At 42.0% G+C, this 19,369-nt stretch overlaps 1 protein-coding gene across 1 annotated transcript in view; it reads right to left on the bottom strand.

Moving 5' to 3' along the window:
* LOC109863881 overlaps positions 1-19,369 on the bottom strand; it is a 395,995-nt gene that overhangs the window by 153,653 nt on the left and 222,973 nt on the right. Inside the window, exon 5 of the mRNA XM_020444540.1 lies at positions 11,186-11,444. Within this exon, the coding sequence (XP_020300129.1) occupies positions 11,186-11,444 (259 nt within the window). The remainder of the gene's footprint in view (positions 1-11,185; positions 11,445-19,369) is intronic.

Genomic DNA, 19,369 nt, shown 5'->3' with positions numbered 1-19,369 from the left:
AGTATACACAAGTCGTACATGAGCGGATGCATGGATCACGTATTTATCGTGACAGCGGGTAGAGAGAGGATGGATAAGGGATGCGAGTCCTCAGAGAATTTGAGTGGCCAATTTGTCTACAGCGACCCACCCATTCTCCGGGTAACACCAACAACAACAACAACTACAGCAATGATGGCGGATTGTCATGTTCCTCTCGAATCGAACATCAGAGAGATCGTCTTTCAATGCGTTATCGAAGTAAGCGTTACTTATCAAGTAAACCAAGACTCTGTCAACGCTCGACTCTGTCAACGCTCGACTTTGTCAACGTTAATATTTCAATTTGTCAGTTATTAATATTTGTCAAATATTGTTTTTTATAATGTTTAATTTTCTAAAATAAGCGACTTTAGAGAAATAAAGATTCTTGTCGAGAAATAAATGATGTGTCCACATATAATCAAGTTAAAAGAAAAGTCAGAGAGGTAATAAAAACAAAACATATTAAACGGGATGTTATCTCATTAAGTTATAATAACAATTCAACGTTTAATTGCACGTAATTCCAGTAATGTCCCCGTAAATCTGAGCGCGTACGCGCGTTCTCGAGGTTTTCCCTTCCGTAGTCATCACGCGAGAGAGAACAAGCGTGTCTCGCTGTACGGGCGTGGATATCGTCGTCGGCTATGCAACGAACATTAATTAAATCGAGCAGGTCGTGTAGAAGAGAGAGAGAGAGAGAGATAGGGTTGGCATCCCTTTGAGCTTGTGGCAGTCACTATCGCAAATTAAAGTCCGGTTTGGCGCGCGTGAAAATAATTCCGGGCGCGCTCGACCGGGTTTCGATTCGGAATATTTATTCGACGAGCCGGATTTATCGTTGCCCCCTCACGTTTCCCTTGCCCTGTGCGCACCACCACCTTCTACCGGATATACGTGTGACGTCGCTCGAATATCGCGTATCCTGTATGAAAACCCACGCTCGTGTGGACGCGTACTTGGAATAATCCTCTCGAAAATATCAAAGCATATATTCCCGAACTGCCAAAAATTCTTTTGCAGCGATACGCGGCACATTGCCCTTCTCTTTGAATTTTTTTTACGCGCCATCATGAATTTAATCATTCTCTCTACATTTCGCGATATTTCGAAGCAGCAGTTAATAAACTACTACTTTTTTTTTTTACCCACTGCGTAACTAGAGACTGAATAATTGAAAGAAAAATGAAGAATCTACGTTTGAACTACCTAAAAACTAAACAGATTCAAAACGTTCAATTCTTTTTGCAATTCTTATACGACATGAGATAATTAATAAGCATACCACACACGCCGTTCATATTGAACATATCGAATTCTCGCGCTAATATTAGTATCGATATCCGTTGCGCATTTCCCGTGCGAGTAAACTCTTCCTGTCGCCGTAAACTCTCGTTAAAATTAAACTCCCCGAGTTTTAAAGGTTCGGTGCGAGCACACCGTTTCTTTCGGTCTCTTGGAAAAAGGAGTCGCTGCTAAATAAACGCCGTAACGAGCCGCGGGGCAATGGTAATGACGCGGTGGACTTTATCGCGCCGATGGAGCATCCGTAAATTTTCATTAGGCCGACGTGCCACGGAAAAAGCTCGGCGGTGCCTCCTCCTTTTTTTCCGTCGCTCGGACCCCACGGTCTCGTTTCAGCGCGAAACGGTTCTACGATATATTCTTTTTGCCCGACCTCTCGGTCGCTTGCAACCTCGGTCGGCACACTTAATCAACTCTCGTTACGGTCTAATGGCTTAATACCGCAACGGTAGCATTGTCCGCGGATACACGAGGATCTCCCAGACTGCGGGTTAATTCGAATTTAAACCGCGACGCCGCTCGCCGCACGACAACGCTCTTTATCGGGAGTTCAAATCAGACGGAACGGGATTTCCAACTTGCTTTCGCGCTGGCTACGCTATAGCTTGTCCAAGAAGCTGCTTCGTGTTGTTATCCGTAATTGACCTTCTGCGGTATTCGCGATATTGTTGATTGTCGTTCTAACGTCCAGATCCGTCCTGATATAATTCTATTACGTATTTCGCGACTTTTGTCTTTTGATTCATCATTAAAAAGTAAAACTTTAAAAATTATTATTTTCAACTTCGTGATATTTTGGCTCTTTGAAAACGAGATCATTACGGATTCAGATATTTTATACCTGTCGCACGAATAACCTCTATTATACATGCACAAGTTGAGCCGTTGAGTCACTGGCGAAATGACAATTACGTTTCTTACTACCCAGACTTACTATCAGACAAAGTACGGGCTTCTGCCGAATACTATATTCGGAACGATCGATATAGTGGAGGTGGTTTCCGTTCTTTTGTGGCGTCCCGGAACGCAACGGAGCGTAGAATACCGTTGTTACCGTGGAATATCGGCGCGCGGAATATTCATGTATGCGCAAAGTGCAACGTGAACTATAACGACGGCAATCAAATTTCGCTACCGCAACAGCGGAGTGTTCGACTATGAGAAAAATTCAAGATAAAAGAACACAAGACCGAAGGATTACCCGTTGGCTACCCACCGTGCGGTAACCGTGCCAGGTTGTTAAAAAAAAAATTACAACTTTATGGAAATTTGTGTGCGAATCTTTTATCCGCTGCGGAAAGAAAAGAGGAAAAAAATCGATTCGTTTGTGGAACGACAATCGACGAGCTGTTTTCTCATGTCCGACTAAAGTCTCGCGATAATTGCTACCATCTAAATTTTGACTTAATTTCTACAACGACAAATTGCAGCTCAGAACTTGAATTATTGTACAAAAAAAAAAAAATTCAACACATTTGAATTAAAAAAATTTAAAACAAAACGTATATTTATAGAACTGTAAATGAAAACGTGGTCAGAACGAGTTCAATGCGCACGTCGCGTCGTCACGCATATTATCGATCGACGTCAGGAGGCTTAAGCGGATCATGGATGTACGTAATTAACGTATGATTACTAACAACGACCTCCGTCACTGTGCTCGGGAGAATTTCCGCGACAGCCATCAAGGGACTCGGCGTAAATCGATCCGATAATCGCGAGATCGCTGTCATTCCCCGCGGAGTGCGGAACTTAACGAGCGTTCTAGGAACGATGAACGATGCCGATTCGAATTTACCGATCGTCATCTTGGACGTTAGCAACAGCTGCAACAGCCGCGAACCTGGAAGATCTGAGGGACAACAGAATTCAATATCCAGAATGTACAAGCCGATAGGAGGCTCCAGTTTCATCGTATGTCCGTATCAATATTGACCCGGCGCCGTTGTCGCTAATATACTGGCAACCAACTGGTAACCAACTGACGGATTGTGCAGATCAGAAACCGGATCTATTTGAAGATTAAATATCGATAAGTCGATCGTAACCCTGCCGTGTGCCACTAATAACATTTAACATCGATCAATTTTCATCCTTCGGCAGCTTAATTGTTGGTATATCGTTCGATGACAGTGTCTCTGATAATCTAACGCATCAAGAACAAATCTCACAGCAATCGTGTCAAAGTGTGACAAACGATACGTGTAACAACAAAAAATAAATACTACAATAAACCATGAGCGTGTGAATACGATAAAATTCCATAAACGATGAACATGAATTCGGGCATAATAACGAGCAAATTTGTGTACCGTGACGTTGTGAACACAATCGCTGCGCTTTTGAGTTGTCCAATAAACTTTTTTTTTCTTTTTTTTTTTAACAGATCATTATTTTCGGATTCACGACTTTGCGAACGTGTTGAAAATCGTAGAAAAGTAAGAGTTTGTTTCAACGAGTTGCTTCATACAGTAAAAAGGAAACATGGAAAAAGAAAAATGTAGGATATACTCGCGTGTACAAACTTTAATGTACGACGTAATTTTACGAGTTAATTTCCCACCCACGTGGCTGACCTTTACGCAGAGCACCGAATTTCCCTACGGTCTCTCTCTCTCTCTCTCTCTCTCTCTCTCTCTCTCTCTCTCTTCTGTCAACACCACATTTTCTTTTAACGAGAAAACGCGATAATCCGTCGTTGCGTTGGCTTAGCACGAGTTTCAATGATCCGCCTCCATAATGGCGCAATAAAAGCGACGCTCCCCACATTTGCATATTAAAATATGAATTAACTATACGGGACTCGCTGCGCGCGCAAACGATAAGAACCGCATGAATTAATATTGATAATAGCTTCTCGCGCGAGAAAAAGCAATGTGTGTTATTCTTTGAGAATCGAGAAGCACGAAATATAATTGTTCTATAGAAAGTAATAAGACAAACGCTATTCATCGGCGGCATGTCGCGCAATTTTTCTCTTCAAAAGGTTCCGTTTTGAACCTTTTGTTCCGAGGAATATTAATATTTATTTTATATTCGAAGACGAATATAATTCGCGACGAAGTTTCTCGCAAAACCGCAACTTGTTTCGAAAACAAACTCTGAATCACGTTTGTTCTGCAAGTCAAATCACAGAATGGAAAATCGCGTACAGGTGTGTGGCGAGCCTCGATAAAAAGCGTCGTTGTAAAAAAGTAATCGCGGCAGCAAAAACACGTGTCCGACACGTCGGGGCGGTCGCGCTCTCTGCCCTTTGATCCCTTTTTAGTTAGTGACCAAGCGCGCGATCGGCCAGCGCTAAAAGCGCATCCTGAATATACGGGTGACTCGGCGCGGCGCCTTTATCTCTCGGTCGGAAACACACCGGCCGGTTGGGGAATCGACCGGCATGTGTTCCGTGAGACGTACACACGCCAGACCTACCGGGTATAAATTGCAAACTCCGCTAGTCCTTTTATTTTCGACGTGGCGCACCGACAGCGATGTGGGCGAAATCGATTCGTATGCATATAGGTACGTATGTACGTACATATGTACATCCATCCGTTCGTCCCCGATGTTAGATGTATCGCGAATAAACATTTGATTTATCTTAAGTCCGCATATATTATCTTTAACGCTTTTCGATTTACATCGCGGCACGCGTCTCATAAATCGACTTTACACGGAAAAAATCGCAAAAAATGCGAAAAAATTGCTTTGTAAATGAATTAGAGATAACGTCAATTTTTCCCGGGTTGCTCTTTCCTCTTTCTCTCTCTTTCAGACAAAAATTCTAGTTTATATACCTGTCATCGCGTCTGTCTCCGAGGAAATATGTGTCCGTCGTTCTCCCTAGTCGGTCACGCGCTCGCGGCAGCGTGTATGACGCTGCGAAAATTTATTCCGTCTGGTTACAGTTCCGTGCACGTGCGCTTCTAACGTTCTGGCGTGTGCGCCTCCACACGTATACCGGGCACGTGCGAAGTTGGGGTCGTGGCAGTTGCCGGTTATGGGGTGTAGCTGGCATGGAGTCAAACAGCGTTCATAATTTACGTAGTTTCGTCCGCGCGGCCGCGACGAGCATCAACCGCGCCACGTATAGCCGGATATCACAACAATTTTACCGTGCCAACGTTCCACCGTAAAAGGCCCACCTGTCATTCCCCTTTCGTCTGACGCTTCACAGCGAAATATCAAAATAGATCCTTCCGGCGCGCCGTCATTTATCAATCAATATTCATCGCGAATCATTGGGATGGGTTATTCGCACTTAGTTATTACTTTGCAAACGAATTTATTGTTCGTCTGTTATATCTAATAAGATATCGCGACAAAATTTATACTTTCTCGCAATTTATACGCGCTAAATCCAACGAAAAGTTCGAACGCAAGAGTACTTTGAGTTGAACGAGAGGGAAAGAGAGAGTCGTGTATCGTGCAGGATTTGCCCAATCAATTGGTAAACGGCGTTTTGAGCCAATAACACTCCACGGACACGTGACGCAATTTTGCAGAGAAATAGAACCGCGTGCGAGCGAGCAATGTGGCTGCTAAACGAATTCTCCCCGTGAACGTTGTAGATCGCAGACTCTGTCGAGGCGGAACGTGATATTGAAGGGACTTTTCAGAGTTCACACAGCGTTTTCTCTGAGAAAGGAAAGAGAAGAAGAAAAAAGAAAGATCAAAAGAAAATCGCCAAGTATTTTTTCGGGCGATGACGACAGTCATTGAATTTGTGCAAACGCGGAAAATTTGAACCGCTAGTTTTCGAAGCGCGACTCTCAGCATTTTTCGCGCAAATGTAAAATGCGTGTGATTTTAACGAAGCAAGGAGTTGCACGTGTTGTCGCTTGAGAATAGCTTGCGCAATATTGCTCTCTTGACAAATAATTTTTCCGAATATCGTGTGAAAAAACTTTAATACAATCTCGTGTGTGCGTTGTTTTTTTTTTTTTTTTTTTTTTTTTTTTTTTTATAGAGATAAAAAGTTTAACAAGATCCTTCGCGCTGCGAAAAACGAAAATCGCCAATTTGTTGTGGGTCGCCCAATTACCGATTCACGCAACGTTCGTTCCTGTGTGCTTTGGATTTTACGAAATAAAGTTTAAATTATATACGTCGCGAGTAGAGCGCCATGTGCACATACCTATATTTCACATCGTAAGTTGCAACGAGAACATACATAAGAACGAGAGATTTACCTGAAATGATTCACCCCGACAGTATCAAAGGGAGCAGTCTCTCGTGAAAGAGGAGGAAGAGGATGAGGAAAAAGAGAAGAACGACGACGAAGGTGCGCGCGTACCTGGGGCAACCGGAGAGAGCAAGGAAAGGTGAAAGGGCGGACGACCGATTGTCCCGGGTAGGAAAACGGCCGAAAGTTCTGCGTGTTCGGCTCGCAGCAGTTTAAGTTTCCGCGGGGCAGCGAAGTTATAACGAGAATTGCTCTCTTTCTCTCTCTCTCTCTTTCTTTTTCTCTCTCTCTTTCTCTCTCTCTTCGTAAAGTTTTCCGCCAGCAAGTTCCCGCGCGCGTACATACCTTTCTCCATTTTTCTCACTCGTTCTCTCTTTCTCTTATCCTCACGCTTTTTCCCGCGTGTCACCCTCCGTCTCTTTCTCTCATCTCTATTTATGTGGCGCACGCTACCGCAGAATTGTTCGCGTGCATACCGCGCCGTGTTCGCCCCGTGTAAGCCATGTACACCGCAGACATTTTTTCCCAATGCGAAAAGCCACTGTCTCTTTCTCTCTCTCTCTCTCTCTCTCTCTCTTTCTCTTCCGTGCGCTTTCCTCTTCCGGCACAACCGCGTTTTTCCCTCTGTCTCTCCGTCCCCGCCACTCCGTTGCCTTTCTTCGCGCCGGATATTCGTACGGCGGGAATAAAACGCTGGCATATTTCAGACTTATTGCCCCTTGCGCACACCGAGTATTCCCGGCTCCTTTATTGCGCCTAGTTTCATTCTTTCCCGGTTTACGGTATTACACGCGTTTCAACGTTCTTATCCTTCTACTCATCCTCCTCGCGCTCGCACGCAACATCGCTCGCTTCTGCGATTCGGCTGCGTTTTGTCCTCGACATATGTCTGCGTCTGTCAAATATGATATTTCTCTAACTTTATGCCACGAACGAACGAATCAACTCGGGAAGAGATGTTTCAAAGAATGTTTCACATTTTTCATTCTCTCCGCGTCTCCGCGTTGATCAATTCAAAACATGTATCTCTCTTCTAAAATAAAAAAATTTGATTGATTAAATAATTTGTCAGAGCTGTTTTGTTTCAAATTTTCGAATGATGCGCGAAAAGATGAAACTAGAACACAATAACTCGGATGATTCTCTTCGGAAATAAGATCTCGCGTTTTATTTCCACCAGCACATCTTTGTGCGGCAGAACAAATGAACGGACTACGGTAGCTCGATATAAAGCGGCTCGTGGTATTGTTTTCGCTGGAAAAGAAAACACACTAGTATTTTTCTAGAAATTTTCAATTTGGCGCGGCATGTGTGTCGAACACAATTCAAAGCAAATTGTTTTATGATGTTTTAGCAATCGCTACGCGCGTACATCTCGGCGAGTAACGTGAGTGTGAGTTATAATTGTATTCCGAACAATTCTCTCTTAATTTTAACAATTATTGGAAGAAAACTAGTACAAAGTTAGTGCGCATTTAGTACTCTCCAACATGCGGATACATCTCCGTTAGTGTTTCTCGTAATAGTTAATTAATAATAGTTTGTTGTTTTCGCATTACTATCTTGCCGGCAACCGGATCAGATTAATTTCAACGTGCCTGATTATTGATACTGTCGCACTACTGTGGAAACCCTATTACACTGTCAGACTGTCGCGCTTAAGTAGGTACCAAGCAGTACTTTGACTAAGACGACCAATAATCAATACTGAATGGTTCGAATGGTTTCAGCCCTTTGACCCGCATTGACCTACGAGGATATTGTCGCTATTTGTCAAATCTTGCGTCATTCAATAGTCAAGAACGGGATATACATAATCCGTCCTGAAGATGATTAGCGCAATCCAAGATACGACTGTTCGATACCAGTTCAGGGACGAGACAATTCTGTGCGCGCGTGTAGAGCTTAAATTAAGCCAATCGTGTTTAAATATGATCTGTCGTTAACTCTTCCGATCTTGTTATGGATTATGTGCGGCCTTCTGTTTAAGTTCACAAGATGAGATCGAAAAGATTAAAACACAGAAAGAAAAAGAGAGAAAAATGTTGTTTTGTTTGATTTTCATTATAAAGATTAGTAACAACAGCAACAACAGTAGTAATAAGTTCTTGAAAGTTAAAAGATTTCGTATTTAATCCCGCTGAAATCTCTGAAGTTTTCTGATGCCGTGAAATAATGTGTGTTAAGCCTCTCCAACTTCGAAATCCTGCTATTGTCCTCATCGTCTAGAAGTGATTCGCCGTAACGTCTCGCGACAAGGATGGGTACTGCGAGAAGAAGAGAGTCAAGACGCGAAACGGGCGCGTCGGAGAATGGGCTCGGATAGCGTCGGCGTTTCAAGTAGCATTTCCTTGGCACAAACGACCCTCTTAATCAATCGCTAGCACCTCTCTTCTTCTCAGAGAACCGCCTCGGTTCTGCAGCTCCGCGTAGCGGGACGTCCTCCTCTCTTCTTTCTGCTTCTCCTCTCGCCGGAAGTCTAAAGCCCCCGTAACAAGCCGCAACTTCGATAAATCTCTCCGCGCCGTCTTTCTTTCCCCGAGAGCCGCGATTCCGCGGCATTAGCAAGAATGAAAGGAGAAAAGCGAACGAAGGATATATCTCGGATCGATTCTGGCGAAGGCGCTCGAGGGACGCGATACGAACGGGGAGGTGGCGGCGGGTTCCTGCACGAGGGACACGCGAGAAGGGAAAAACTTATGAAAATCCGGGATTTATGGCGACGTGTGGACGAGAGTCGGTCCGGGCCGCGCCGCCGTGGTTTGGTTCTAACAAATCGTCCGGAAGTTAACGTTCTCGGTCGTCCCTGCCTTTTCGCGAATGGCAGATCCTATTCTCGATGCCCCGTTCTACGAGGGGAAAAAAGGACTTTCTATACCCCCGTCGTATTTTGTATTAAAAGTTTGTGTACGTTTCACTTCGACGGTAAAAGCTTTCGACAAGTCTAAAGTTGTTTCTGCTTCGAAATTCGAGAAATCAATAAAAAAAATTACACACACAATATTAGTTTCAGATTTGTGTGATATAAACGGCTGCAATTATTTTTTAAGTTATCGAAGAGTGTGACCAGATAAAAATTTGCGACCAAATATTACCGAAGTGAACCCCGGTAAAGTATGATCTACATGGAACTTCGACAATATCGAATTTCATCGTGAATTTCTCTCCGCGTAACACATATTTCTCGCGATAATGTGGCAAAGACAAATTTCTCTTCCAATAAGTGTGGAAAATTGCCCATTTTACATGTAATTTCCGAGTTGAAATGACTGAACATTTTTAAATTTCAATAAAGTGACGGAGAAAATATTAGAAACCATCTTCGTTCGCTGGAAAACAATATCACGATGTAAATAATCCTGATTCACTGTGATTTATCAACAGATGTCTAACGCGTAAATGTCCTTGGATTCAAAATATTAAAAAAAATCTTATTGTGCGTTCTTTTCAATCTTCAGGTATAAAAAAAAGTCGCGCACTTTTCGCGAAATTTTCGAAAAGAAGTTTTTTCATGTCAACGACCGTTCGTAAAGAGACTCGGCGAAGTCGAATTACTTCTGGGAAGGAAAAGGAAAGAAGGGACAGCATGAGTGCTACAGCTCAATGGAAAATGGTAACTATAAGGAAAGTCTAAAAGTTCTAGCTTCAGAAAACTGGATAGGAAAAGATTGTAAGTTTAAACGTCGATATAACCGCTTTCGGACTTTTTTGGTACTGGAGAAACGATTTAGATCCGAATAGTCATTTCCTATTTTAGAAGAAAACAATAACCGTTGATTTTTATCGTCAGCGTTTCTGAAGGATCTTTTGTATTATTAAATTTCCCGTTCAAAAATCGATACAATTCTCACAGCGAGAAAAAATAAGCACAATATTTATAACACATGGGGTTTTTTTTTACATATGACACCGTACATCTTATTGTTGGAGAATGTTAAGAAATCACAAGTCGTATTAAAATACAATTCTGAATTACAAGATATGAATAATCAAACATGTCGACATTACGTTAACTAACTCGGATTTCATCGCCATAAATGGTTATCGAGAACGTAAGTGAATTGCATTGTCGGAGAGTCTCGAGCACGATCGCATAAAGCAAGGATTACTCTAATCCGACGAAATAATTCTGCATTAGAGCACACACGGGATCGGGTACTGCGGCTAATCTACTCAGACCGAGCGTTCTCTTCGAAAACGCGGGAATTAAACGCAATCCCAAAAATACGAGAGAAGCGACTTTCGTTATAATAAATTCCACAGTAATCGGTAGAAATTTATACATCGCATAAGCCACTTATTTATTAGCGTCGACATGATTCGAAGATAGAAACCTTTTTAGTTTTATTAAAAAATAGGATTAAAAAAAAGAATTATAAATTAGCAAAAATCTAAATTGGTTAATCTTTTACTTGGATAAGTTTGAAGATCAATTTCAGTGATAAATGTAACGATATTATTATTATTTTACGCAAAAAATGAGGTTTAGGTAAATTTTTGCAAAATTTTTAGCATAAATTAATTTATTTCTCTCTAGTATGCAAATTACTAGATTGCTATTTTCTCAGAATTATGCAACACTCGAGTTCTTTCGTGTCCAACCACTTCTTACGATATCATAACAGGCGTACGCTTTATGTTTGATCAGTAAGCAAACGTGAAGAAGAGAGTAAGAAAGCTTACCTGTGCCAGCCGCCCCTAACCTCAGGACTGCATCGCTTTGAAGAGAAATGGAGAGGGTGGCAGTTTCCTCGAGGCGAACGAGGACCTCCTCGGGAATATCCTCGGGTTCGCGGAGGCGGAGGGTGACCTCACCTCCGCCTCCGCCACCCTGGCCACTTCCACCCCCGGGACTCGTCGATGCCGAGTACATGAACACAGATCCGTATCCATGTAATGACTGCAGAGGCAACCTCACGCCGCCCACCTCTCCGACCGGACCCTAAAAGCAAAACAAATTATATACATCGTTAGAGAAAAGTTCAATTCTACACACGTGTCGAAAAAATTATCTTTGCGAGAGTCAAATTTTAGCACGTTGTATCTGTATCTATTTTATTCAAAATAATCAATAGCAAAGTTATACCAATAAATTTTGTAGGACCACAAAAAATACGGTCTTGCAGAATGTGTGCGATAATAAAAAGAGAAGTAATAAAAAGAAGAAGAGATAATTCTGTTTCGTCAAATAAAACCACCGTGAAAGTGTGGTCGGTATGCGTGTTGCGGGAAAAGCGCCAAAGACCCGCATAACATTTGCCGTGGAATTCAATTGGCGAGACGAGTGGCCGGAAGGCGCGTCCGAATTGATCGTAGCACGTGTCATATTAAATTTAAGGCAACAGTTTTCCCTTCGTCCAGACGTATCCCGCGGGAACACCTTCGTTCCCTTTTCTCTTCGTTTACCCCCTTTGACTCTCCGTTGTTTCGCTTCTGCGCACGCGGCGACTGGTGCCGTCGCCGCAACCGAACCGATTCTCTTTTACGGAAGCGGAAATATTTTGCCAATTTCGCTGTCGATGCAAATTTCAATTCGCCAGCGTCAATATTTGCAGAATCGCGCCGAAAAAGGATTTTGATGTACCGATGTTTTATCCGCTATCGAGAACGCGCGCGCGCGCCTGACTTTTGCGCGCGAAAAGTTACCACACATCAGTAACGTCGCGGCGAGGAACAAAGACGCGCGCGTACGCGGAATATTTCCGGCTGATACGAATGAAACAGATCTTCCCTTTCGCTCGAGTTCGCGATGAAAAACAGACACGCGCACGTAGATCCGGACGAGCGCGAGAACTCGACGGCTCTCTGCTTGAGATATTATTTTAATGAAACAGCGAGAGATATTCAATAATATCGCCGCGCGTGTTTTTCCGCGCTTGCACCGTTTCTGATATATCCTACGCTATCGAATGTGATAAAAAATATCGAAGAAATGTGATAATAATGATAGCCGATATTGGTCGGAAAAGAGTGCGATATACCATCTCGAGATACGGTGAAAATCGCCCGGTGTTTTGTATCGCGCGATCGATGGGTAAGTTAATATCGCCACAGCAAAATGGGATTATGTAGTTCGCTGTAAATGAATTATTCTGCTATTCCCTAAGCCGCGCTCGTCGTCTTCGGCAAGGCTTATCGAGTAAAAGTTAGCGAATCAGAGACTTTATTACAATACATTATCCAAAAAGAACTTCGCGTATAAACGAAAATAGAAAGAAAAACTTATTTTGAAACAAAATAAAAAACATGTACTCTCTCACTCGCTCACTCACCGATTCTCACTCTCTCTCTTTCTAAGAAAAAACTATTTACGATATATGACACAAATAAATTGGCAAAGAAATAATTCGTATCACACACATACTCACACACACACACACACATACGCACGTCAGTGAAACAAAAAATTGTTTTTCGTATATGCGCATGCAACACGTCAAAGCTAAACACAGATATGTTTTTGCCAGACATAAATTTGTGAAATAACAGATGTTGTTGTTGGCTTCGGTAAACAAGAAAGTCGACCAATCCGTACGAAGCTGGCGAGAATTAAAAATATCACTATAATACTGATAGAAACAAGGTTTCCTGGAAATGTTTGTGCAACTCGGGCACGTATAAATGCCATCCGTATATAAAGGCAACGCGCCGCTCTAGTACAAACACTGGTTTTAATTCCGACGCGAACCTATACACACGCGAAATGTACAAACAGTGCAAACGCTCGGTGTGTTTACCGATTAAAATATTACGCACTATAATAATTAAAAAAAAATCTCTTCGAGCGACGGGAGAAAATACGTTTGTAATAATATCGCGGAAGAGCAAAATTCGCGAATATTTTAATCAAAATTTACGGAAAAAAGAAAGATCGATGGCGCGACGTGCGCGCGTGTGTGTGTGTGTGTGTTTGCGTTTCCCACAATTTTAATAAACCGCAAATGCGATGTTTCTTGATTCCGCCCGCTCAAAATATTTTCGAAGCATAACACAGTCAAAACGGAAAATTTCAAGTGCGCACGTACACCCCTAATGCGTCCGATTTAATGGTCAGCGCCGTGTATCCGGTGGCGCGAATTTCCCCATTGTTAGCGGTCGAGGCGCGAGCCGCGTTCTCGCTCTATTATTTACGTAAATTGATTCGTACCGCCGACTATTTCCGCGTCACGAATTCGAGGCTATCGGGGAGAGGGGGGAGGCGCTGTAGCGAGGCGAGCCGCCGGCTTTGCTATAGCGCGCCGCGCGATGAGAGCAATTTATTTTAATGGTCATTTTCGTAATGGGTCTTTGAACAAGGCGTAGGAGCATCTCTGAATAGGCCAATAGGTACAGCTTAATACGATAATGCTCTCACCCTGCACCTTTTTTCACCCTTGTTGCCCACGTGGCCTGACGTGCCGCGGAGAGAATGCAACCGTGCCATTCGCGAAAATGGCACTTGCTAACGGAAACAATACCCGTCGCGGCCGACGTGCTTCTACACTTTTCCATTTTAGCAACCGCGAAAACTCTTCCGTCTCCCTGTTCCGTTTTTATGACGACCCGCCATTGTAGTGTGTAACGAGAAAGCCGTTACACAATCGACAAAAGCCACAGCCTACACACAGAAAAACATATTGTATCCAAGTATATAATAAGTTTATATATCCGCAAATATATTATAAGATCTTTGTAAGTATTTAATTTACTCAAAATACACTCTAAATCTTAGTAAATTTGTATTTTGAGTAAATTAAATACGAAAATCTTATAATATATTTGCGGATATATAAACTTATTATATACTTGATACAGTATGCATTTTTCTGTGTGTATTTATAACGCTCGACGATTACTTCCATCGAGCGACAATTAATTGAATTCGTCCCGAGCGAGCTTTGTGATTTATGTCGGCCAACATTTTTACGATGAAATAACGCGCTTTACAATTATAATTATTCTTACAATTAATCACCTTTGTGTTCATTGAATATCGTACACGGTGAAACGATTTCGATCCGTTCGCCCGAGGAGTGAATATATATTCTTTGCCGAATCCTCTTACCGCAAAAACATCAAAAAGGACCGTCAGGAAAGTTTAAATCGATTTCAAGTTCACCGGAAGGACGGGAAGGACTTTTCGATCCGACTTTCATCGTGGCAGCAAAAGCGGGTTTCAAAGCAGGAATCCGGCGCGTTCTGCGCTCGCCAAGGCGGAAGATTACGGTAATGGATACGGAGGTCTCTGAAAACCGAGCGAAGACCACGTACGCGCGCGCACATATCACGCCGTATCGACGTTATTCTCGATACACGCCGTTATACACGCTCGGTCAAGGACGAAAGTCTTCGTGAGGTAATGGCGGATAAAATATCCATATTACTCGCGGGACACTTTCGAGAAAATAAAGAAAGATCCGATAAACACACGAGACGGCTTCGAGTTAGCTTTTACGCACGATTCTACAAAGAGACTTCAAAAATGTCCGTTCGTATTATACACTCATCCTTGACTCGTACGTCCTATGTGCGCCCCTTTTATATTGCGACTTTCCCTTTTTTCAAAAAAAAATAAAAATAAAAAAATCTCCCCTAGTTTGATATTCCGTAACTTGATGTTAGCGGGAAGAGCATTTCAAAACTGTAGTCTTTCATTCCTCTGTAAAATATCTTTAACGAGACGAGTGTAAAATTTGGCCTCGAGATAAAAACGCGGGCGGAAACGTAGAAAGAAAAATATAAACTGCAACCGATTATAAAGCAAATATTAACGTACAGCTTAAACATGATTTTACCGTTTTCTGATATTTTAACAGATATAATTTTTCACGGAAATATGTCGACGCTTCGAATCGCTTCCGTGTAGTATAATGAAGAGCCGGTCGTTCGGGATTTTTCGGGAGAAGTAATAACAAACGGAAAGTACAACCTCGGAAGCCTGATAGATTTTTATTCCGGCACGTATGCAAATTGACAAATTGAATTTTGCTTCGCGCCGTTCGCGAATAAAAAAAAAAGCCAATATATGTGTGACCTGCGAGAGAGAAAAAAAAACCGAATGAAAAGCCGCGGTTTCATGCCGAAGCGCGCGATCGCGATCTCGGCACATTATTCAACATCCTTCGATCCGGAACTTTCGAAATAAACAGCTCTAATAAAGGTAGTAGGTAAATATTTACTACGCCTCGAATATACAATTATTTCCACTCCGTGCTTCCCAGTTTTAAACACGAGAAATATTCTTGCAGGAAAAATATCGAAGTTTCTCCAATAAGAGAAAATTAGCTTCCGTAAATTATTTCAAACAGGACAAATTTCGTTCGAGAATGTCAAAGATAACCCCCCCGCGATGTAGTTTTATGTCTCCGTTTCGACATATAGCGTATATATATATATATTTGGCAAACGCTCTCTGAAACGCTGTTAAAAAGAATTTCGACGTTTAAAAGTCGAAATGTAAGCGGTAGCGCAAGTTCGTCGATGCGAAGAATAGATAGGAAGTCGAGATATCGCGCTGGCACATTACGGTACGTCGTACACACGAGCTTACGACGGGTCGCCTACGTATGTACGGCGAACTGCCAAGTCCCTTCTCGCACGACAAACAACCGGAAATGTAGCCATAACAATGCGGATATGCGCCGGTGCGGCCGCATGCGCTTTCGCGCATCTCGTACACACACGACGCAGATTTCCTCGGCCATAACGCAAAATGCGAACCGCGCTCGTAAACGCGGCTCCCTCTTCCTCCTCCTACCTTCCTCCCTCCATTTTCCTCTCTCTCCCTCTCTCTCCCTCTTTTCGTTCCGTTCGTCTCGCTCTGAAAATCGAAGCGACCCGTAGCGCCCATACGAACTTTACTAAATGGAGAGTGCACCGAAAGGATTATCTGCCGCGTGCGCGTTTCGGATGTCGGGGGAAGAGACCGGCATCGATCGAGCTCGTTTACGGGGGGACGCGGACCATTCGGGTTACAAATCAAAGAGCCGGATCCGAGCTCTATCGAAAAACGCGAACTATACGCGCGAACTATTGGAACACGGGCGGATACTTTGGCGCGAAAACTCGCGCGCGTCTGTGTGGAAGAGATGTCCGCGGGTGTATAGATTTTTTTTAGAACAAATGCGGTGAGCTAGAAAACATTTGAATTCAGCGTCGCAATGTGAGCGATTCTATATACCGAATTGCAATAGAACGTCATCCGTAAAAAGCCTTTCATGTGCTCGCGCTTATGATGCAAGATGATACAATATGTTTTCTCTGAATAAAATCAAATTTCCAAGTTACGCAACTACGTGACGCACCTGTGTTTATTTGAGTGACATTTGCATTTAAAGGACGAGAAAGGTAAGATCCAAATTAAGTCAAAAATTTAAAGAAGATGTTTATGTTTTTACGTTACACACAGAAAAATAACTCTAGTAAACACTTAAACAATTTCTTTCTCTTTCTGTCTCTTTTCAACGAATAACCGATCAAAATGTGAAAGCGATGGTAAGAGCCAGCGGCAATTGTCTTTGTTAGCTATTTCCTACAGCACAAATGACGACGGCGTGAAAACGCTTACGACAAGCGGGACGGTTCGACGACTTCGCGCGCGCTTTGTGCATTTGACGCAACTGTACATTTGCAGCAGCGGTAGCCGGCAGTTGCTAGTTGCTGGAAAATTTATGACGGCTTCTTCCTCGTCGTTGCTTTCACAATCTCTCGTTTCGCTACAACGCCCACGATTTCGTCATATTACAGTAACAAGAGCTTCAAACTGTTGGATTGTGACAGAAATAAAAAATTCAGAGAACACATATAACACTGAAAATGGTACGATATATATATATCTGATCTACAATTCTGATGAAAGAAACGAAAAAAAAATTTCTTATCTCAAAATATAAATTTTTTAAAAGCATATTTCTGCAGGGATAAATACTTTAACAATTTCTGGCACAATATTTCCGTGGCTATACATATATATATTTACTGGCATTGGCAATTTAAATTTTAAAGCAAGCGCATATCGCCTGTTATGATAGGTGAATAACTAAGAGGAAACGGTTACATAATACGCTGCATAGGAGTTTAGAATATGAGCACAATTACTGTGTTGAGATTGTTATAAATATGTATCCGCATTATATATTATAGCCAAATGCGTGCTGCAAATCTATTGTGCTCGAGGGAGCAATGAATACAAAATTGCCCGGCTTTTCATGTAGCACTGAAATTTATTTGCAAGAAAAACAGCAATTCCAATGAAAAATCATTTTATTTTCTTTGTCTTTCACACGGGCTACATTAATATGCGCGAATTATCGTTCAGAGCGACGACGAATAGACACACTTGAGCATATCGATACGTCTCGTTATGAAGACAAATATGTGCCAGTATTTTTATGGAGAAAAACCGGAAAGACGAGGTAGCGAACGTAATAAAATAAGGAGCAATTAACAAAAGTGATACATGAATATGTAAAGAAGCGGATTGTTCAACATGGTTAATTTTCTAAATTATATTTTTAATTTCACGATTTAAAAAAATGCAAAAATCTTTTAAATTTTTTGTGGATTTCTATATTTTTTATGAACGTTCGACTCCCTCTCGCTCCCGGAAAAAAAGGAATATCCGACGAAAAATTCTAGCCTCGTCCACGGATAGACGCGTTCGCAATTTAAAACGATGAATCATTGTTGCGAAAAACTGGTGTATCCGGTTGCAGCGGCGGTCGTCGCACGGCGGCTGGCTGTCGAGTCATGCCACGAACATTGTTTACAAGGTATGTATCTGTGCGCGCCGTCGAGTAACGTGCGCGACACGTGTAACGCGCCGCGTTCACCTCTTTTTTTTTTTTTTTTAACCCCACTTCGTCTATCTACAGTGTGCACTAAATTATATGCGGCAATAGAGTGTCGCGATTGTACACACAGTGGAAAACAGATTTCATGATGAAGTATACGCCGCGCCACGCACCGTTTTGAGGTTCGATTTTCTTTTGACATTCGAGATTTATCTGCGTCAATTAAAACCATGTGCTTGGATAAGTGCGTGCTCAAGTATATTCAGCAGAAAATAAATTGTAAAAAGGAAACAGGCAATAGACACAAGTGACAATGGAAACAACAATTGTACGGTTCCAATATGTAAGTATATATATTCTTAGATAAAAATTAAACTAAACAAAAGATATATTTTTTTCGTCACACAACTGACATATATTGATACAACATATTCTCTGCTACGTACAATTTATTTATTTATTCTAGTTATTTTTATTTTTATTTTATTTTGTTATTTTTATTTTTATTTCTTTCTTTATTTATTAAATTCGTATATGTACTCACTTTTAAGTTGTTTTCTATAGTTAAATTGCTTCTGTTGTCATTTTCTGTAAATTTTGTTAAGTATTGCTTTAAGAGATCTTTTCCAGGGCGCTTTGTAAATAAAGCAGTATCGATCTATTTATCCCTTTCTTTCTCTCAAAAAACATATTCCATCATTGTGAAATATGAAGTTCTAAGAGAGAGAGAGAGAGAAAGAGAGAGAAAAAGAAAACGTCATTTCTCAAATGTCAAAATAATATCTTGAAAAGATGAAGAGACGCGCGCGGTTACCAAAGCGCTTCGCTGCGCGGTAAGACGATACCTATACCAGTGAAATGCATTTGGATTCGTGTAAAACCTGTGTAAAACACAGGTGATGTGATAGCATTGTGGTACACGCATGCGAGAGTAGCGGCTGAAAACGCGGCGGAATGTCGCGTACCGCGACGCGTATAAATGTTCGTTCGATGAATTACACAGCCACACAAAAAAAAAAATTTCTTTGGCCTGGGGATCAGACCATGTTTATTATATGTTTTTGGGGTCGCTGAATCCGAATCCGAGGTCCATTAA

The sequence above is a fragment of the Pseudomyrmex gracilis genome, unplaced genomic scaffold, assembly GCF_002006095.1.
Source record: "Pseudomyrmex gracilis isolate BER0280 unplaced genomic scaffold, ASM200609v1 scaffold_0, whole genome shotgun sequence".
NCBI lineage: Eukaryota > Metazoa > Arthropoda > Insecta > Hymenoptera > Formicidae > Pseudomyrmex > Pseudomyrmex gracilis.
Note: the sequence above shows the minus strand (reverse complement) of the source record. Positions and strands in the feature narration are given on the sequence as shown.